This window comes from Alexandromys fortis, unplaced genomic scaffold (assembly GCF_014885135.2).
Source record: "Alexandromys fortis isolate MF-2015 unplaced genomic scaffold, M_Fortis_MF-2015_v1.1 scaffold_25, whole genome shotgun sequence".
NCBI classification, from domain to species: domain Eukaryota; kingdom Metazoa; phylum Chordata; class Mammalia; order Rodentia; family Cricetidae; genus Alexandromys; species Alexandromys fortis.
The window spans coordinates 4,129,935-4,152,493 of NW_026067904.1; the positions used below are offsets into that span (position 1 = coordinate 4,129,935).

The window sequence follows — 22,559 nt, forward strand, 5'->3', positions numbered from 1 at the left end:
GAGAGAGAGAGAGAGAGAGAGAGAGAGAGAGAGAGAGAGAGAGAGAGAGAGGGAGAGAGAGAGAGAGAGAGATTGCTACCAAGTTTGATAACTTGAGTTTTGATTCTCAATGGGACAGAAGGGAACTGGAGGTGAGAAACAGATGATACCAAATTTTGTTATATACACTTATGAAATTCTCAAGATAAATGCATAAAAACTTGAACCTTATACAATGGGTGTCCTCAAGCTTTTTTATGAGCAAAGAAACTGAAGACATCATTTATATTTTTTTTATTTAAAGAATCTCTTGTAGCCCAAGCTATCTTTTTTTATATTTATTATGTATACAATATCCTGTCTGCATGTATGCCTGCAGGCCAGAAGAGGGCACCAGACCCCATTACAGATGGTTGTGAGCCACCATGTGGTTGCTGGGAATTGAACTCAGGACCTTTGGAAGAGCAGGCAATGCTCTTAACCGCTGAGCCATCTCTCCAGCCCCATCATCTATATTATAGGGGACAGTTGCCTGCTCTCTACCGAGGAGACTGCTGGATAAAAGAGCATCTTTGCTGGGTAAGAGATTTTGTAGCCTGGCGGGGTGTACACGCCTTTAATCCCACCACTTGGGAGGCAGAGGCAGGCAGCCCTCTGAGTTCGAGGCCAGCCTGGTGGGTGCTATGGAGACCAGAGGTTAGGTTATCTTCAGTCTCCTCTCCACCTTGTTTCTGAGAGAGGCTCTTTCTGAACCTGCAGCTCAACACTGCAGGTCTAGACCATATCCCTTTTTTCCTTTTTTGAGATGGTTTTACTCTGAAGCCCAGGCTGGCCTTGATGTTAGGCAATTCTGTACCTGGTTTTATTCTGCTAAGCCATTGGCTAAAACAGCTTTATTCATTAACCAATAAAAGCAATACATATACAGAAGGACATCCCACATCATGGACCCAAGCTGCAATGTATGATAAAGATGCATGGTGCTGAAGATGACAGGTGGCATATAGCCTCCACTCTGACACATTCATAAAGTCGTGTGAGCTAGTCAAAGCCCGTGGAAACCATTACGAAGGGAAAGCTCACTTGTGCTTATATTCCCAGCCCTTGTAGGCTGAGGCAAGAGGATTGGCTGTGAGTTCAAAGCCAGCCCGGACTGGAAAAAACCAGAAATCCTGCCTCGGAAAACCAGCAAGCAAACTGCTCTGTAGCCCATGAAAAACAACCATCTAACCTGTTGTGGTGGGCCGCATCTCTAACACCAGTACTTGAGTGGTCTCTGAGGCAAGAGGATCAGACGTTGAAGGCCTTAGCTGCATGAGTCTGAAGTCAGCCTGGGTTACACGAGATCCTGTCTACTAACCCTCCACCATTAAAATAAAACCAAAACCTCGAAACAGAAGTAAGGGTCTACAGCCAACATGGTAGTCAGTGGCAACGACTGGAGGCTTTTCCCTTTCTGTCAGACTCAAGGCAACAATGCCTACCTCTGTGGTCTCTTTTCAGCTGAGAGTTCTAACGAAAACAAAGAAATGCAAACAGGAAAAGAAAGTGTGGATGCAGATGATATGACCTGGAACGAAGACAAACTGAATTCCACACTATTGGGGAGAATAAACACGAATCAAATGTCAGATGAAAATTAATACACAAAGACAAGCTACATAATACTTTAGTCATAGTCTTATTAGGTAGACCTTAATGGGTTTCTGCGTAGCTCTGGCTGTCCTGGAACTCACTCTCTCATACCAGGCTGGCCTTGACCTCAGAAATCCACCTGCCTGCCTGTGCCTCCAGAGTGCTGGGATTAAAGGCCTGCACTACCACTACCTGGCTTCTCCACCCTAACTCTTTATGTCCCTGTATCCTTTATAATAGTTCCTAGAACACTTTCATCTTCTTTCTGTCTCTCTTTTTGAGATAATGTTTATGAACAGAACTGCAGAATACTAGCTTTTTTATGTCTGTCTCACTTAGTATAGTGAGAAAGCCCCTGGAGGTCAGAGGCATTTATATCCCCCTGGACCTGGAATTACAGGCAACTGTGAGCCAAGCAATGTGGACAGGCTCTAGGATGGAACCTGCATACTCTGCAAGAAAACGACATACATCCCCCTCCCCCAACATAATATTTTATTATTTGGAAATTTTGTACAGTGTACTCCAATCACACACTCACTTTCCATTTTCCCAGGTCCACCCTTGTGCCTGCCTCCCCCCACTATACAACAACAAAAACAACCCAAGTCCAATTTGTGATGCCCATATATTAACTGTAACATGGTCCAATTTCCAGTGGCTAGACCCTTAACGAAAACTGAGTCCTCCCCACGACACCAGAGCCATGAATGGTGTCTTTATCACAGTTTTATTTTTAAGGACTCTCTCCAGTAGCATCCTGTTTCTTCTTTAGGGTTGTGTTGTGGTTATCACAGAAGCCTTCAATGTCTCTCATTCTCAGTTAGGAGTCTGCAGTCACTGATACCATTGCAAAAGCAGCTTTCCCACTGTGGCAGCCAGTGGACAGATCCCGGACTTTCACATCGAAGGGCTTTCCAACAGGCCCAAGCATGGCAAACACAGCACTGACAGGTTCTGCCCTTTTCTACCCTTTCTTCTCTCTTGCTAAGAACCTTAGATTACATTCCTACAGCTAGTCCCCAAGTTCCATCCCCGTTTGGCTACTGACTCATTCTTAAGACAAAACACCAAGGTCCAACAATCACAATTCATTATTTGGCTAACATGTACAATCAGGATTTACCAACTCACCCTAACAGAGACTCTGCCTTTTCTCCTTAGCAACCCACTCCTGCAAAAAACCCTCCTGCTTGCTGCTTGTTGCTGCTGCTTACTATCCACCTCTGCCCCATCCAGAGGCAGTCCCCACCCACTAGGATAATCAAGCTCCTTTGTGTGGAGAATTTGGTGTCTGGGTCTATCCTGCACCAACTGGGGTCAGGGGGCATCCTCTTTTACACACATGGTTTCAGCTGGCAGCATGGTTTGTGCATAGACTTCAATACAGTTTCCGGTGTCAGCTCAGATCACAGAAATCAACCCGGAGCTCGGACATCGGCATGGCTTCTGGTGGCAGCAGAGAACATGGGCATCAACATGGCCTGTGGCAGTAGCACAAATCATGGACATCAGTATGACTTCAGGCAGCAGCGCCGTTTTTCTGTCGTAAGTCTTTCACAGAGACTTAGTTCTCATTTCCAAGGACTTGGCCACAAGCGGTTGTAGTGGAGACTAGTGGCAGCTCTAGCCTAGCGGGTGGTGTTGACAGGGCAGGGTAGGCCAGGGGTGGCTGATCCAGCCCGAGGACTAGAGTTACTCAACAGCACGTACCTGCCATCACCAAGTCACTAGCTCCACTTCTCTCTGCCATGGGAGCCCCTCCGCTCTACCATCTTTTCTTGTTTTTGTTTTGCTTTCGAGACAGGGTTTCTCTGTGGTTTTTTTGGAGCCTGTCCTGGCACTAGCTCTTGTAGACCAGGCTGGTCTCGAACTCACAGAGAGCCTGCCTCTGCCTCCCGAGTGCTGGGATTAAAGGCGTGCGCCACCACCGCTGCCTGGCTTCTTTTCAAGGCATTGTAGGGCTAAGCCCTGCCCTCTGGGGGCGGGTTCGCCTGGGGCTAATGTTTACCAATAAATCTGCAACCTCCCCTTCTGCTTCCTGTTCTCCACAGGAACCGTGGTTCTGTAAGTCTATTTCTACATTAAAGCTGTATATATTTTTTACAATCTGTCTGCATTCATTTTACACCGCTACAAGGCATCTTCCCCTAAGACTTGCCTTCTCTTAGTTGTTACCCTTCAGGCTCTCCAGTCTGTCTTCCCTTCTCTTGAAGGCTCTTTTGGTCTTTTAGACTCCTTATCCATGAACCCCGAAGTGCTGGCAGCTGCAGCCATCTTGAATTCCCCAAAGAACACTACACACTTTTAACTACCGAACTATCTCTGTAGTCCAAGAACTTTTTTTTTTTTACCTGAGTGCTATTCCTGTCTGTATCACTTTTCCTGTTTGTATATATTCACTGTACATAGCACAAGGTTTCAAGGAAATTTTCTTACAGCTAGGATAGAATTTCTAGTTTATGAGGCAAATATATATATTTAGCTTAGGAAACATTTGGTTTCCTTATATAAATACTACATTAGTGTAACTATATATATATTTCAAGACAGGGTTTCTCTGCATAGCCCCGTATAACCCTGGCTGTTTTGGAACTCACTGATCTGCCTGCCTCTGCCTCCCCAGTGCTGGGATTAAGATGTACATAACCTCATCTGGTATAAATATAAGTTTTTGTTGGTTGTTTTTGAAAGCGTTTTGTTACACAGTATAGGAATCCTCAAGTTGCTTCTGCCTTGACTCTTGGGGGCTGACATTTCAGACATGCACTGCCACACACAGCAGAATCATTTATTTATATTTATTCATTTCATTTTTAGTTTTTCTGGCATGCCATGTCATATAGCCTCTGCTGGTCTCAAATTTACTGTGTCATGGAGGGTGACCTAGAACTCCTAACCCTTCTGCTTCATTTCCCAAACGCTGGAATTACAAGTGTGAGCTATCACAACTGGCATTAAGTTGCTTTCTGATTATTTGTTTTTAAGAGTATACAATTCTGACTACCCAAGTGTGAACTGAACATGGATGACACCAATGAACATGCCAAATTGCAAGGAGAAAACCCCACGAGGTCTCCACCCTACACAAAGAACTGTAGGCAACTGAGTGAAGCTGAGAATGGGAGAAGGGGTTCTTCCCAGGTGACAGCACAGAAGTGCTCGTCCAGTGCCCAACCGTCAGTCCTGAAAACAAACATACAAGTAGCATTACATGAACTTGACATATTTAGGGATGTATGTATGTATGTATGTATGTATGTATGTATGTATGTAGATAGGCATAGTGGTGCACTTTATTCCCAGAACTAAGGAGGCAAAGGCAGGCAGATCCCTGAGTTGAGGCCTTTCTGGTTGACAGAGCAAGTTCCAGGACAGCCAGAACTACAGAAATACTGTCTTGAACAACAACAACAACAACAAAAAAGAGAGAAACAGGAAGATACCTGAGGTGACACTGTACATACATGGACAAATATATGAACACACACAATTGTGCCTGTGCCTGCCATCCTCCCTAAATAAACAAATAAATACACATATTAAAGAAATCAAGACTGGTTGTGATACCACACATATTACTTTAGACATGCCTCCACAATCCTATTTTAGAAAATATATATATATATATATATATTTATATATATGCACCAGGAGGCTCTATCTCCAGCACTGTCAACTCAACAGTCCTTGTTTTGACCAAGTTATATTAAGCTTATCTTATTATTATTTATTATTTTTCTTTTTGAGATAGGATTTTCTCTGTGTAGGGCTGGCTGTCCAGGAACTCATTCTGTAGACCAGGCTGTCCTCAAATGGAGATCCATCTGCCTCTGCCTCCCAAATCCTGGGATTAAAGGTGTGCGACATCACTGCCTGGCTTACATCAGGCTTATTTTAAGACAAACAAGAGTCAAGGGGCTTTACCACTGAAAACACCATCAGGTTACTGGGCTAAGTGAGGAACAAAACTTTAGCGCAGTAGACTGAACACTGTAAGCGCAGTGAAAGAACGAACACCTTGTAGAAAGAGGCAAACCGCTCATTTACAAAAACCTCTTCTATCCTTTATTAACATTCGGAGAGCGTGGTACAGGTGATTAACAGCGACACACCAGGAGGGAGGTACACACAACCAAAGATGTGCTCCAGAGCAGGATCCCAGAGCAGTTCAGTGCTGTCTGCTCTCAACCTCCGCAGGAATCCAGCTCTGACACAGGCAGGACAGACAATGTAACAACATCACTTGGAAATGGTTCTTTTGAAAACAATGATAACTGATCACTTTCGTATGAGATGTGGCAGCTCTCTGGGTGCTGTGGCACCACTGTCGAAGGCCAATTTGGGCACTGGACGGTCAAACAGAAAACTGACTGGAGTGAGAAGAGGTTTTATGTTTAGTCTAGAGATAACAGATTGTCCAAGTGGATGCTTTCAGTCCAGGCTCAGTTCAGGCCCTGCAAGAATCCACCAGATAAATAGTCTATGGACAGGAAGGCTGCAAACTCGGCTGGCCATCTGTGTCACTGAGCATCAGGAGTTGCTGAAGACAGAGGTGTAACAGGTATGAACCTGGAGGAAGGAGGACGCACCGTGTCAGTCCAGCTCTGACCCTTCTGTGCCACCAGATCTGCTTCCTCAAGTAAATGAAGAAAACTGTCCTGCACTTCAGTGCTCCATTGTGAAAGCAGCCAAAGCCCTCTCCCCTCCCCCCGAATCATCATTCTTCATAAATTCTGTTTCCAAGTCCGATTCTTCTGGGTCTATGCCTTTTCCTTCCGCTTCAATTTTGACACTTTCTTGACAGTCCCATTCTTGTTGAGGAGCTTCAGGACCCGATCTTTGTGATCCAAAACCTTAAGCATAGAGTCTCTGGCCTCACTGATTTGGTCCATCACTAGTTTACACCTCTGCATGTTTCCCTGGAACAGAAGGCACAGCATTACCTGGCTGTCATGGGGATGAATGGCTTTTAGAGGACTGTTCACTTGGCAGAGGCATTCCACAGATAACAAGGCTGACTACACTATCCCTTGGAATTCTTGGCCCTAATTAGAATCTGTAAGACCTTATGGCTAAAGATACTGCATGACTTGGTAGAAGGACAAAGGGAAATCAAGGTGGAAGTGGATTTTCTTCTTGCTGGCTAGCCCTTATTGTGTTGGGAGAATTGTTATCAATAGTTAATTACTTAAGTCTTACTCACCTTGTGAACCCTGTGTGCAATACACATATAAACTAAAAAGTGGCTAAGCACCTCCTGACAGTGCACACTCAAGTAAGTAAGTTTGTATAAAAAACACTTGTAGTGGGGAAAGGTATATGGGAGGGTATGGAGAAAGGAAAGGGAAAGCAGAGATGCTGCAATTAAAATACAATCTAAATAACTGAATGACCGAGTGGGTTGAGAACTCATCAAACCTGTATTAGCTCATTTATTCGATGGAGATCATCATCGGTTGCTGCTTTTTTCTTTGGGATAATCCCTTCCTGCAGGTTGGTGAGCCTTTCATAAACGTCATGTTCTAGATTTGTCTGCAACACACAAGAGGGAGCACGCTGTCACTGCAGAGCCCGTTCTGTGCCACTCCCCATTCTGTGAACTGCTGTAAGTGCATGGATGATAAAGACCTTGCTTGCACAGAACAAATAATAGAGGAATTACTTAATAAATACATTATGCTACAGCTGGACATAGTTCAGAGTCTATCTTCAAAGATAACTTTGAAATACTATCCCAAATCCATAATTTCCCAAAAAATAAGTATCATTTTCACAGAAATACGATTTTATATTAATTTAACCCTAGTAACAGTACAATGGTGTTTTTTTTCCTAATTTATTTAACTTTATTTCATGTGCATTGGTGTGAAGGTGTCAGATTTCCTGGGACTGGAGTTACAGACAGTTGTGAGCTGCCATGTGGGTGCTGGGAATTGAACCTGGATCCTCTGAAAGAGGAGCCAGTGCTCTTAACCTCTGAGCCATCTCTCCAGCCCCCCAATGTTTTTTTTTTTTGTTGTTGTTGTTGTTTCATGTACCTCAGGCTGACCGCAAACCTACCATGTAGCCAAGCATGACTGGGAACTTTTGATCACACTGAATTACAGATATGTGCCATTACATCCAGTTTCTATAGTGTTGGGCATCAAATTCAAGCCTTAGTGTATGCTAGCTAGGTAAGCTCTCTCCTCACCCTTTTCGTCCCCCTTCCCCCGAAATAGGGTTTCTCTGTGTAACAGGCCTAGCTGTCCTGGAACTAACTCTGTAGACCAGGCTGGCTTCCAACTCAAGAGATTCACCTGCCTCTGTCTCCCAAGTGCTGAGATTGAAGGCGTGTGCCACCACCGCCCAGCCTCACCATTTAGGTAAGGCCTTGCTCAGTAGCCGAGGCTGGTCTCTATCACAAAATCCCTACTACTACAGCCTCACAAATACTAGCACTCCTAATATTACCACGTTTTGATACTCAGTAGAAAATGGTCTTGAGATCACTGTTAATGTAAATATAGGAACACTTTGAGAGGATACTCTGACTGTGTTGCCTTAACTCAGATGGGAAGAGATTTTTGTCCCTCTCAGGTTTCTAGGAATGGTGGGCCACATAAGATCTGTACTGACAGATGACAGAGGGTGCAGTTCATGTTCATGGATATATTTATTCATGAGTCAGAGAGGGCACAGTGCATCATACAGGCCACTACAGGCTGCTCTCAGGAGCAAAGGAAGGCTCTGCAGCGAAGACTCCTGCCTGCTCTCTAAAGCAGGATGGCACAGGTCTGCGTACTACTAGGAGATGGTAGGGTACAGGACGTGATACTCAACTCTAACTTCAGGTTCCACTTCAGCACTTTCATGTGTCTTGGATCCAGGTAATCACAACTAAAATGCAGGCCTGGACAGATGGCTCAGTGAGGAAAGACACCTGTTCCCAAGCATCGACCTGAGTTTGATCTCCTAGGATTCACACGGAGGAGAGAACCTACTCCCAAAGGCTGTCCTTCGACTCACCTCCATCAAATAATAAATAATCACAATTACCAGGCAATAGATATACTTGCTTTAATTGTGGGACCACAGGCCTGTGTGCCTTTCTCACACCACTTTGGGCAGCTACCCACTGGGTTACCTCTTTGACACAATACCGACAGAACTACACCTACCAGCTGCAGCAACTGGGCAGCACAGAGGTGGACTTTCCAGCCTTGGGCACGGCAGGACACTCCCTTCTGATTAGCTATTTCTTGTAGCATAGCTTTCTTCTCCTCTGAAACCACGCACAGATACAATTAAAGATTGCATTTGTTATAAAAGCAAAAATCATTGGGGTTCAAGCATCTTAAGTGTTGATATTTTACCAAAATGTCTTTTCTCACATCTTTATGCATTTACACTGGGGGGGAAAGGGGTCAACAATATGAATAAAACTTTATGTTACTTCTGAGACAGGGTTTCACCATGTGGCTCTGTGTGACTTCACACCCACAGAAATCCACCATCACACCAGCTCCTTTTCTGTATTTTCACTGGTTCCACAGGAAAGCTTTTAAGACACACTCTGTTAACAGGGTGAGCAAGCAGGACAGCAAGCTCCTATGGTAATCTCGCAGAGCAGAAATGGTCCAGGAAGCTAAGTCTTGTTCTACGTGTGGGGCTTAGCTGGAGAGCTGGACCAGAACTTCTGGAAGCTTTTTGGTATTACCTATAATTTAAGAGGATTCCCAAGTAGGAACTGCATTTCTTTCTTTTTTTTTTTTTTTTAAATATTTATTTATTATGTATACAATGTTCTGTCTGTGTGTGTGCCTGCAGGCCAGAAGAGGGCACCAGACCTCATTATAGATGGTTGTGAGCCACCATGTGGTTGCTGGGAATTGAACTCAGGACCTTTGGAAGAGCAGGCAATGCTCTTAACCGCTGAGCCATCTCTCCAGCCCCCTGCATTTCTTTCTTTTTTCTTTTTGTTTTTCAAGACAGGGTTTTTCTATGTAGCCCTAGCTTTTCTGGAACTCTCTCTGTAGACCAGGCTGGTCTTGAACTCACAGAGATTTGCCTGCTTCTGCCTCCCGAGTGCTGGGATTAAAGGCTTGTGCCACCAACACCTAGTTCTTTTTTGGGGGGAGGGAAACTGTATTTCTAAAGTGGGAGAAGAGAGAAATGATTTAGCTATATAGTAAGTGGGCAACACAGAGGCAGAGTTTCTTGCCTTGAGCACAAAGGAACATTCCTTTCTGATTAGCTATTTCCTGTAGTATGGTACTCTTCTATGAAACCATATGCAAATAAACATAACTATAAATAAGACCAATATGATGTTACTACCAAGCCTGGGGGGCACAGATTAGGCTTAAGGGGTTCCTGTAAAAGGTGAGTTTAGTGGGGGCTGGAGAGATGGCTCAGAGGTTAAGAGCACTGGCTGCTTTTCCAGGGGTCCTGAGTTCAATTCCCAGCAACCACATGGTGGCTCACAACCATCTGTAATGGGACCTGGCGCCCTCCTCTGGCATGCAGGCATACATCGAGGCAGAATGTTGTATACATAATAAATAAATAAATCTTTAAAAAAAAAAAAGGTGAGTTTAGTGATTACTCTGCTGTAAGCCTTCTACCCAGACTGTACTTCATAGGGGAAACTGCACGCTCTCAATCAGGGTTTGCTAGAGCTTTGTACTTTCTGTTGAGGTGACCCTACTCTGTTTTACAAACTGTATTCATTATGGCAATTATTAAAACACCAGTGTTCCCCAGCAGACCTTGAAATGCTGTGTAAATAAGGGCAACCTTGAACTCTTGATCCTCTTTCTTCTACTTCCTGAGTCCTAGGATAGCAGACTTGCACTACTCTCCTGCTTTTATGTGCTGCTGGGAACTTAACCTAGGGATTCTTGAAGGCTGGGCAGGTATGCCACCAACTGAGCTCAACTCAACCCAGGCTGCCTTCCAAGTCATAATCCTTCTCAGCTTCCTGAGCCCTGGGATTAGGCATGTGCCACCATGTCTTGTCCATTCACCTGCAGTGGTGAACACCTATAATCCCAATACTGGAAAGTTTGAGGCACAAGGATCACAAGATCAAATAATGTGTTTAAATAATAAAGTCCGGTTATTACCCAAGGCCTTGCACACATTATACACTTAACCATTAATCTGCATCTAACATACTTGGTGCTGAGACATTTCTCAGCAGGTGTGTTCATTGTATAGCTGTCTTCCTCCTTTTCTAGATTATATATTCTGAAGGTCTCTATCCTTTGAATGGCTACATGACTTTTTTTTTTTTTTTTGGTTTTTCGAGACAGGGTTTCTCTGTGGCTTTGGAGCCTGTCCTGGAACTAGCTCTGTAGACCAGGCTGGTCTCGAACTCACAGAGATCTGCCTGCCTCTGCCTCCTGAGTACTGGGATTAAAGGCGTGCGCCACCACCGCCCGGCCGGGCTACATGATTTGTATCATTCATTCTTGCTTGTGCCTTCTCTTTATTCTTTTCAATTCTGCTAAAAACTTTTCCGGAGAATGATTCTGTGTGTCTGCGTGTCACTGGTTTTAGTCTGTATTCATTACCATAGACGTAACTCTGTGATCCACCTGGACCTGGAGGGGAATGATGAAACTACGGAAGCCAAAGAATTGCAGCCAAGGCAGAGATTATAGATGGGTTGGGGTGGGGGTGTTCTCCTGAGCCATAGAAAGAATGACCTACTGGCTATACAGGCAAGTTAAAAGCAATGGAGTTGTCCAGTTGACAATGGTGATCTTGTTGGATTAGCTGTTCCTAGATCCAAATTGCTCCAGGAATATTCAAGCCTTCTTTTATTTTTCCAAAGACTGTTTTGCCACCCAGCTACTCAGTTTTCATGTGCAGATGAAAAGCTGGGAACCATCTGTGCCTGGTGCAGTCTTTGCCATGGACAATGTGCAGGTCCTGTTTGCTCAGGGTTAAGTCTTTGTCAGATCTCTCTGTAGATGGACCACCCTGGCACATGAATCCTACGAAACTTCTCTAGTGCTCAGAGCACAACGGTTTTCTACTGTCTTTGGCACAGTGTCTGAAAGCAGCCTGAAGGAGCTCTGACCCAATGGCTGCCCAGGTCCAAGCACAAGAAGAGCACAGTGGGATCGACCAAGGCTGTCAGCAAGCAGTTGCGGGGGACGGTCTGTGAGGTCGTTTCAGTGATTTGTTCTTTCTAGTTTTCATTTTCACTGTCGTCTGCTCTCATCTTTACTATTTTCCCATCGTACTTCATTTAAGTTTATTTTTAAAATCAAGTAATGAGATTGAATCTAGGTTATTTTGTCTATTCTTTTCCAAAGCCAGATGTGGTAGCACACAACTTTAATCACAACAAAAGCAAGTGGGCTGGAGAGATGGCTCAGTGGTTGGGAGCTCTGTCTGCTCTTCTAGAGGATAAAGATCCAGTTCCCATATGGCAACTCACAACTGCTTGTAATTCAGTTCCAGGTGATCGCCCCCTCCCCACACAATACACCAATGCACATGAAATAAATAAGTCATTAAAAAAAAAGTCTTATTAAAGTTCAACAACAAAACAAAATACCAAGTGTTTACCCTGGAGCAGTTGGTTTTTACTTTTTACTTTTTTAAATTTAGCACATCTGTTCCTGGTGTCCACGGAAGCCGGAAGACGGCACTGGGTTCCCTGGAACGGGAGTCATCTAATTATTTAGTTGTGAGCCACCATGTAGGTGCTTTCTACAAAAGCCACCAGTGCTCTTAACCACTGAGCCAAACTGCAATACAATTACAGGTTCTTCTGCGAGTACTGGGGAACCAAAGAGGTTGATGTCACAGTAATTGGGGAGCTGTTACCACACAGAATTTATTTTAACTAAGGCTTCCCCTTATTCATTTTACTGGGATTCCAATAAGCACACAGGTTTCTGGGAGCAAATAATTTCCCACTGTTATATTCAACTGATATTGCATTAGTTGGAAATTCGAGAACTGTGGTTCTTTTTATTGTGATTAACAAATAGCTTACATGTTATGCCATTTCATGTGTACTAGACATTTCTGAGGAAACTAACCTTTGACCCGGACGTCACTGTACCTCTGAAAGTGGTGGTAAGCAGCTTTCCAGGGGTTCCGATAGTGACGAAGCAAAGTGATGGGAGGTCTTGGTCGCACTGGGACGTATCTCACTCCTTCTTCATCTATTCACATGAGAAAACACGAGGACATTAAACGGCATATTATATATTTTACATAACTCTGAAGTTCAATTCCAGTAAGTGAGATGCAGTGACACCGATGCCCTGAGATGGACTTGACTGGGGTAAGAACCAGAGACGTTCGCCCCAGCGGTCTTACCAATATACTCTTTGGGAGGAGACTTTCGTTTCTCCGTCTTCACCAAGAGGCTTTTGGCAGTGGATTTCTCATCGTCGGTGCTGTTTGTCTCCATCATGTCCCCTTCTTCTGTGGAGATCACGTGCTGCTGCTTTCGAGGCTTTTTCCTTGGGGAGGCACCAGGTGGTAGGTCACTTGTAGGCATCGACAGGTTGCTCGCCAGCAAAGCAAGAGATGGAGACACAGTGTTGGTAGCCAGAGGAGGCACTGCTGTTGGGGTGAAGCACACAAACCAGTGAGTACCAAACACTGGGAGGCTTCTCTCAATTTCCAGAGTAACAATTACGAAGACAGCTGGCTGGCTAACAAGCCCAGGGGTTTCTTCTGGGCCCGACAGCATGTAAAAAACTGAGGCAGGAGCTGTGAACAACCGCTTCCTACTATCCAGTGTGCAGAGAAATGGTCCGTAGAGCAGGAAAGCTAACACTAGTCTGAGCTAGTGAGGACCAGAGCGAGGACTTACCAATCACACAGGTTCACCTGAGTTTTTATCATCCAGAACATGTTTTCTGTGTCACTTCTAACAGCTGTAGCCTATACCACTAATAACTGCAAACTGCCTCACAGCTATCTTAATCACTAGCATTGAACAAAAAACCTCCAGGAATTTCCTTTGAGTAGTGGCTCCCAGCAAACCTTAGACATCACAAGGAACTATTGCCCATTCGCCTTCCCATGAGTGGTTATTTTTTCTGGAGCCAGGGTTTCTCTGTGTAGCCCCTGGCTGTCCTGGAACTCTGAGATCCGCCTGCCTGCTCTGTCTCCCGAGTGCTGGGATTAAAGGCGTGCGCCACCACTGCCCAGTTTAAGATCTCAACTTTTTATTTTCCTGTGACCACACATACTCTTCTTTTTTTTTTTTTTTTGGGTTTTTTTGAGACAGGGTTTCTCTGTGGTTTTGGAGTCTGTCCTGGAACTAGCTCTTGTAGACCAGGCTGACCTCGAACTCCCAGAGATCCCCGAATGCTGGGATTAAAGGCATGCGCCACCACCGCGTGGCTCACACACACACTCTTATCATTCTTCCAACAAAGGCTGACTGCTTCAGTCATCTCTGACACACTGCTGGATGGAGAGGTCCTCTCCGCCCAGACTGCAAGAACTTAAGAAGTGATTTCCTAGAACAAAACCCGTTGACTCTCCACAGCCTCAAGAATATCGTCAGGACAAAGCCATGTATACCTGCCAACCATTCATTCATTCATTCATTCACTCATTCATTCATTCATTCATTCAGCATACAGTATTCTGCCTGCATGACAGAAGAGGGCATCAGATCTCATTACAGACAGCTGTGAGCCACCATGTGGTGGCTGGGAATTGAACTCGGGACTTCAGGAAGAACAGCCAGTGCTCTTAACCTCTGAGCCATCTCTCCAGCCCCACCTGCAAATTATTAAAAGACTAATTTAAATTTTCTTTTTTTCACTACAGATAGTAAGCCACCTGACCAGATCCTTCTGTCCCTTTGAAGAATTTCTTCTGTCCACACATCTAACAGCAGGTGTAATCTTACTATATTTTGGCTCGCTTCACCATTCCCTATTAGGCCCTGCTGCTCTGGTACAGTCAATGAAAGACAATTTTACATTGTTTTCCCTTTAATTTACTTCATTATTGGATTCCTTCTTTTTTTTTTTTTTTTTTTTTTTTAAAAACTAATTTATTTAACTATAACCAGTGCTCTTAGCTGTGGAGCCATCTCTCCAGCCCTGGATTCCTTCTTAAAACTGTTCTTTAGCAGGGCGGTGGTGGTGGATGTTTTTAATAAACTCTGTGAGCTCAAGGCCAGCCTGTTTTACAAAGTGAATTCCAGTACAGGTTTCAAAGCTAGAGAGCCTTTAATCCCAGCACTTGGAGGCAGAGACAGGCGGATCTCTGTGAGTTCGAGGCCAGCTTGGTCTATAAGAGCTAGCTCCAGGACAGGCACTAAAACTACAGTGAAACCCTGTTCGAAAAACCAAAACAAACCAAAAAACCAAAAACAACAACAAAACAAAACAAAAAAGAAAAACAAAAAACAAAACTATCAAAAGCCCACAAACAAACAAACCCGTTCCCTGTTGTTTTTCCACATATCCATTCATTCATTCTCTCTGTGCATGTGTGCTCGCTCTCTCTCTCGCTCTCTCTCTCTCTCTCTCTCTCTCTCTCTCACACACACACACACACGCATGTATGTATCACAACTATATATAACCACACACATATATTTGTGTGTGTGTATATATATATATAATTAAAAAACAACAGGGTCTTAAGATGGGCTGTGAAGGTGCACACATTTAGTCGCAGCATTTGGTAGGCAAAGGCAGGCAAGCTCTGGTCTACAGAGCTAGTTCCAGGACAGTCAAGGTTACACAAATCCTTTCTCAAAAACAAAACAAAACCAAAACCCAAAACCAAACCAAACAACAAAAAGCAAGCAAGCAAACAAACAAAAAAGAGGGCCTAACAATGTAGTACTAGCTGGTTTGCTAAGTCACCATATAGACCAAACTCAGAGATCCTCCCGCCTTTGCCTGCGGAGTGCTGGGATTAAGGGTGCCTCTGTTGTCTTAAATTTAAGATTTAGATAATTACTAGCATCACCGTCTTCAGGCCTCTCATGACCGAGAAGCTCAGACACAGCAATCTACTATACTGTCTATGTGGTTAGATGTTTACTTTAGCACGGACAGACCCTCCATTCTCCAAGTTGAAGCCCTCTTATCTATTCCTTAGATCAGACAGGTCAAGATTTTCCTCTGAATAGGCTGTGCCGCTTCCTGTTCATTAGCAAGAAGTTAGAGAATGGTTCTTTGCAGGAGTGGTGTCATGCCTGAGTTCAAGGGTAGCCTCATCTACACAGTGAATTCCAGGACAGCCAGAGCTACAAAGTAAGATCCTGCCTCTAAAATACCAAACCAAACCTAGTTTAACTCTCCGGATCAAGGGTTTTTACCTTATTAGCCGTTATCCCATCGAAGGCACACCAGGAACCACCCTATGATCATTTAGTTTCCTTAGCAACCTTCTGACATAACTTCAGCTCCTAAACCACACATACAAGGCTTTGGTAAAGTCACTTAAACATGACACTCTTCAGAATCCCACATGCAAACTAGATATATAAAACATTTTTTTCTACGTTACTTTCTCTCTATTTAATCTGATATTTACAACTATGTTAAAATCTTTTTAATAAACTCCAAAACGGTTTCATCAAAGATAAGTTTTATTATTACAAATCTAAAGGAAAAACAATTTCATAAGGCCTACAGAAAAAGGGCACGTCACTATCTTAGGACCCACTCAAGCCTACCTAAGGCAAGGTCCAAAATATAAACTCACTGGAAAGGTTTTACTTTCAGAATGAAAGTTAGCTTCACCCCCAGGAATCCAGGCATTGAAACTCCCATAACCATAGTCCAATTAGTCACTGTGGTGGATATTCTACTAAAGAATGTATTTTTGTCTCCCAATCCCGCCTGCTTCATGGCAAAGAAATTCAATCACTTCCTCCACTACACCTTCCTGTCATAATTTACTGCCCCATTATAAGCATAAAGAAGTGAGGCCAAGCAACCTCAAATGCCACTTCACTAAGCACAACAACTTAGAATGAAGGAATGGCTCAGTGGCAGAGTGCTTGACCAGTACACAATGCTAGGTCCTGAAGATCCCAAACCTTCCCCATGTTACTGCCCACAGTAATTCCATTTTGTCCTAGGTTAGCCAACTCCACTTCATGCTCCACCCACCTGCCTCCAAGGCCCTGCTAAGCACAGTCTGCTGAGCAGGACACTCTCAGCAGCTGAACCTGCAGCTTCCGGAGGGCCACCGTTGTACAAGAAACAAACTGTTTTAATCAACTGAACTGACACTTTTAAAAGTTCTGCTTCAAACCCTGGTCGTCCCTGGTGTGATATAACTGCTTCTGGCTTTATAAACTTACCCTGCCTTCCCTGGAGTTGAGAGCCCTTGCTGGCATTTGCTTGCTCTCCATCCCTAGCAGGTAAAAGACCCTAATCCGACCTCCACTGAGTGGCGTTCTCTCTGTAATGATTACGAACAGTATCTGGAGGTCCCAGTGAGATTTCTAAGGGCTCAGGCTTGCTCTGGGTCTCCCCAATTTGGTGATTTTTGCATTCGAGAAGTCCCCTAAGCATTCCAGGGCCAGAGTCCTGGAAAAAGACTGCTATGTTTCCCAACACCACAAGTGGTTGACTCCTTCTTGTCCTCCTGGAGGTAGGTTCTAATATTTCTGTCTGGCTGCAGGAGCCACTAGAGGAGCTGCAGTATGTACAAGAGGGAATCAGTCCTTCCCTCCTTTACCTGCGCCCCGACACCAGGTGTCCTGGCAGCCTTGCCCACAGATGAGTTCAGGTTCCCGTCTCAGAGTGGCCATGACCTGCACTGTTTTGGTGAAAGACCAGTGACAGGAGCCACAGTGGTTCTTCCTACTGAATTCCAAGCCTGCTTCCTCTAACTGAGAGGTCATTCTTTCTGTCTTGGGGACTGCTGTGCCCTCTGCCTTTGTTTCTCTCCCACCAAGCCTGAATATCCTTGCTGTTTTACAAAATAAATAAATAACCCCACTTCAGACTTAAAAATGATGGTCTTAAAGTTTCCCCCAAAGTCCGTCCAAGGTCAGGCAGGCCCCTGCCTCTGCGAAGGGAGAATAACAGAACAGCCCAGAAGGCACTGTGCACTGGAGAACAATTAAGAGGCAAACTATTTCCAACAGTGGCTCCTATTATTTATCTTATGGTGCAAAGGTATCTATAATTAATATAACTAATGAAGATGCTCACACACGAGAAGGATAAAAGGGGACCCTCTATCTAATATCTCTCAGTAACACAAACGTCACAGCCAGTTAAATCCTATTCAATGGTGTAAACATCAGTTTAATGTTAATTAGAATAAATAACTCTACACACTATACACATCATAAATACTGTCTTATGTTTTAGCCAGAAATTTACAAGGCCTAATGGTTTAACAGTATATACACAGGTAATATTAAGTAGATCAATTGTCATCTTTGTAACTTGCTGCATGAATTCTAATTTGTTTTAATATCCCGCCTTATATTCCTCTCTCCGCAAGCCATTTCACTTCTCACCTCTACTTCCCTAGTGCTGGGATTAAAGATGTGAGTTATCACCGCTTGGCTATTTCTCCTTCAGACTGATTTAATCTTGTGTAGCCCAGGGTGGCTACTGTGGATCTACTCACAGAGATCCGCCTACCTCTTTGTCTCCTGAATGCTGGGATTAAGGGTGTGTGTGTGTGTGTGTGTGTGTGTGTGTGTGTGTGTGTGTGTGTGTGTGACTACTGCCTGGTCTCTATGGCTACCTACTATGGCTAGCTCTACACTCTGGCTTTCAGGCAAGCCTTATTTGTTAAAGCACAAATAAAACAATCACATTTCCCCTTTTGTCTAAAATAAAAAGGTTCTAACTAATATAAGAAAAACTATGTACAAAAAGTACAATAATATATATAATATATAGACAAGTACATCCACAATGATTAGTCCATTTGCATTTGACAAATTCAGAGAAAATACTCCATTATCTATCCCATGTTGGTGAGTCCAAAGTTTTGTACCTAATTCACATTTTATTCTAACTTGCATTACCAATTCCAAATTATCTTTTTATGTCTCTCAACCTTATACACTTTACATTTCTTTGGTAAATTTCTAAGTCTGGCAAACAAGGAAAACTATAACTATCTGTCTTCAACTCCCTCAGAGAACTGAGGAGGAAATGATATTAACTGAGTGAGCAGGAAGTGCAAGCAAGTGATTTCTAAAACCTGTGAGAATTGACAGAAACAGCTGGCGCCTTGACAGTCACCCAAGGCTCCTCTGTAAATGCTGGGGCATTCACCTTTGGCCTTCAGCCCTAGAATACTCAGCAGACTTTTCTATGAAGCAGGATTTTTGAAGGACTATCTTGTCTTGTCTTGGCTAGGTTTGGCAATCACTCTCTTTTGTGTTCTGCTTGCCCAATTTGAACAGCATCCTGTCAGCAATGAGGCAAAAGCACTTTCTTACCTGATGGAGGAAGGTCATTGAGCAATAAAGAAACTGCTTGGCTGGCCCTGATAGGTTAAAGCATAGATGGGAGGAGTAAACAGAATAGAATTCTGGGAGGAAGAGGAAGTGAAGTCCGACTCTGCTCTGCTCCTGGAGCAGAGACACCATGCTCAGCTCTCCCGGGTAGACTTGACAGCTCTGCTCTCTGGAGCAGAGACGCCAGGCTCCGCTCTCCCAGGCAGCTCCGACCCAGGATGGAAGGAGGCTAGAATCTTCCCGGTAAGCGCACCTTGGGGTGCTTACACACATCATTAGAAATGGGCTAGTCCAGGTGCGAGAATTAGCCTGTAAGGGCTAGAGTTCATGGGCCAAGCGATGTTTAAATGAATACAGTTTGTGTGTTGTTATTTCGGGCATGAGCTAGCAGGCGGCTGGGTGTGGCCGCTCTTATTTCAACACTTACCCAGTAGCATACTTTTGCCACAAAGACAGTAAACTCCCTGTGGAGTTTCTTCGATTCCCATCATCTTCTCCCAAGAAGATTGGTGTTGCTAGGAGCAGACACGTCTTATTGTCATAAAAAAAAAAGAATCTATGCTATTACAACATCTTAAATACCGTCTGTATTCTGCAGATCTCTGAGTGTAGATCACCTGTCTACCTAAAACATATTTGTAATAATAACAACTTTCAAGGGCTAAAAATTTGCATTACATTGTTAAATGAGTTGCAGAGGTACAATACCTTGAATAAGACTAGAAATGTATACACAGTAGGTTCTAACAAAAATAATCTTAAATTTGTATCAATATACAAAAAATCCCTATCAACATAAAATATTTAAAATGAGTGGTTGCTTCTTTAGTTTAAAAGTAGATTCAATATTCTACCTTTTTTGGAGGGGTGGTTTTTAAATATTTATTTATTTATTATGGACACACTATTCTGTTTGCATACATGTCTGTAGGCCAGAAGAGGACACCAGACCTCATTACAGATGGTTGTGAGCCACCATGTGGTTGCTGGGAATTGAACTCGGGTCCTTTGGAAGAGCACGCAATACTCTTAACCTCTGAGCCATCTCTCCAGCCCTGGAAGGGTGATTTTTATCCTATTTCTGAATCCCTCCTTTATCTTTTCAGAGTAGATTCAATAATCTAGCCTTATAGCCTATCATATCTATATCCCCCCATTTTTTTCTTTCTTAAAACAAGAACCCTGAATCTAAATCCCTTTGTTGACCTTTTTCTTTGAAAGTAACTCCAGCTGGCCTGTTAAATGTTAATATTCTTTCGGGAAAGCAGGCAAAGATAGGAAGATCTTGAGTATTCAGGCACCACTCCCAGCCAGTTGTGTGCAATGAGCTGCATGAGGTCTCAAGATTTTCTGTAAAAATGAGTGTATACAGGCTAGAAAAAGTAAGAACAGGGGCGGTGGGGGGGGGGGAGGTTAGGGGACTGGGCCCACCTAAGCAGCTATGGTAAAGCTGTCATACTGGGTGCAGGCAACACAACAATAAAATAAATCCCAATGACATTTTACTATGTTTATAGATCAGTGTCTTGTGTCTTGCTCAACCATCATCAGAGAAACTTCCTCCTCAGGCAGATGGGAAACAATACTTAGACTCACAGTCAGTCACAAGGTATACAGGGAGTGAGAGACCTTGAAACAGTGCTAAATAGGAAACCTCCATCAAATTCCTCCAGTCAGGGCTCAGGGAACTCTGGGAGTGTAAGAGCCAATGGAGATGGAGGACACAACAGAACAGACACCAGCATGAACTCACACTAGAGGATGAGACTGAGGCAGTGTGCACATGTTGAAGCCAGACGTGTTCTCAGCACGGAGGGCAAGTGGACACAGCCTCCATTCCTCACCCAGAAGCTACTGCCACTTGCAAAGAATTTTTTTCCTCCAGTGTAGTCTTGTAGGGCACATAAACCATCTATCTATCTATCTATCTATCTATCTATCTATCTATCTATCTATCTATCTATCTATCTATCTATCTATCTATCTAGTATACAATATTCTGTGTGTATGCCTATCTCTCCAGCCCCCATATAAACCATTCTTAAGGACAGGCCTATGCCTAGGGTGGATGCCAACGCGTAACTAATTCAGTGGTAATTTTGGAGGGGTGTTCTGTTCATACTTAATCCCCACAGGTCTTTTGTTTATATATTGTGGTTCCAGACTTTGTCTTTATGGGATTTCTGTGTTTGCTAACATGTGTCTGCATCTAAGCATGCTTATTACGCTTTTTATCTAGCTCCTTTCTTTTCCCGGTTTATTTTTTAATCTTATTTTATCATTATTTTCTTTTGTCTATTTTAGCTGCCTGTTTGTTTTTAAGACAGAACAAGAAGGGGTGTGAATCTTGGTGGGAGGGAGCTGGGTGGGGTGATCAGGGAGGAGTTTGGGCAGGGGGAATCATAAGCAGAATATATTGTAAAAATCTATTTTCAATTAAAAAAGAGGGACTGAATTATTTTAGGTAGGATGAATTATATAAATAAAAATAAAAACAAAACTATTAATGCTTGTAGCCCAGTCACAGACAATATGACCATACAGGGCCATGGAGGATGAGACCTAAAGGCTCTAACAGTCTACTCATGTCAACCGACTTAAAGATGTCTCCTCAGTCACGCACGCCTTGGCTTATTTTGCTAACTTTACACACTTGGAGATGCAGAGTCATAACAAGAATAATTAAGAATTAATTGTAAACTGTTTTGGTTTATATGTCTCCTTATAAAAACTAAGTTTACTCTTCTGTAATTATGTTCTTGTGAAAAAATTAGCTACTTGATATATAAAAAAAATCTGTCCGCTGGGTGGTGGTGATGGCACATGCCTTTAATCCCAGCACTCGGGAGGCAGAGGTGGGAGGATCAAGGCTAGACTGGTCTATAGATCAAGTTCCAGGACAGCCAAGGCTGTACAGTAAAACCCTGTCTTGAAAAACCAAAACCAAACCAAACCAAAAATCTGATTTCGATTTTGTAAAAGCATAATATACAAGGATCAGGAGAGTGAAGCTCCCAAATTTTCAGTGAATTATATTTATATTTTAAAATTTAGTTTGGGGGGGGGGGCTGGAGAGATGGCTCAGAGGTTAAGAGCATTCATTGCCTGCTCTTCCAAAGGTCCTGGGTTCAATTCCCAGCAACCACATGGTGGCTCACAACCATCTGTAATGGGGTCTGGTGCCCTCTTCTGGCCTGCAGGCATACACACAGACAGAATATTGTATACCTAATAAATAAATAAACATTTAAAAAAATAATAAAATTTAGTTTGGGGGCTGGAGATATAGCTCAAAGGTTATGAGAACTTGATGTTCTTTCAAGGACCTAGGTTTAATTTCCAACACCCACACGGCAGTTCTCAATTTTTTTGTGTAACTTCATCTCCAGGGGATTCAATGCAGGCAAAACACCGATGCACATAAAATAAAATTTAAAAAAATCATTAAAAAAATAAAGTTGCATTCGGGAGGCAGAGGCAGGCGGATTTCTAGTGAGTTCAAGGCCACCTG

General features: G+C 43.4%; 1 protein-coding gene across 3 annotated transcripts in view; it reads right to left on the reverse strand.

The window, feature by feature from the left end:
* Positions 1-5,656: 5,656 nt before the first annotated feature.
* Positions 5,657-22,559, reverse strand: part of Sap130 (Sin3A associated protein 130) — a 70,579-nt gene continuing 53,676 nt past the window's right edge. For all 3 annotated transcript variants that reach the window (XM_050135091.1, XM_050135092.1, XM_050135089.1), the window contains exons 17-21: positions 12,943-13,191; positions 12,660-12,785; positions 8,778-8,881; positions 7,036-7,149; positions 5,657-6,536 (exon numbers count right to left, since the gene is read on the reverse strand). In XM_050135091.1, the coding sequence (XP_049991048.1) occupies positions 6,378-6,536; positions 7,036-7,149; positions 8,778-8,881; positions 12,660-12,785; positions 12,943-13,191 (752 nt within the window). In that variant the 3' untranslated portion in view covers positions 5,657-6,377. The remainder of the gene's footprint in view (positions 6,537-7,035; positions 7,150-8,777; positions 8,882-12,659; positions 12,786-12,942; positions 13,192-22,559) is intronic.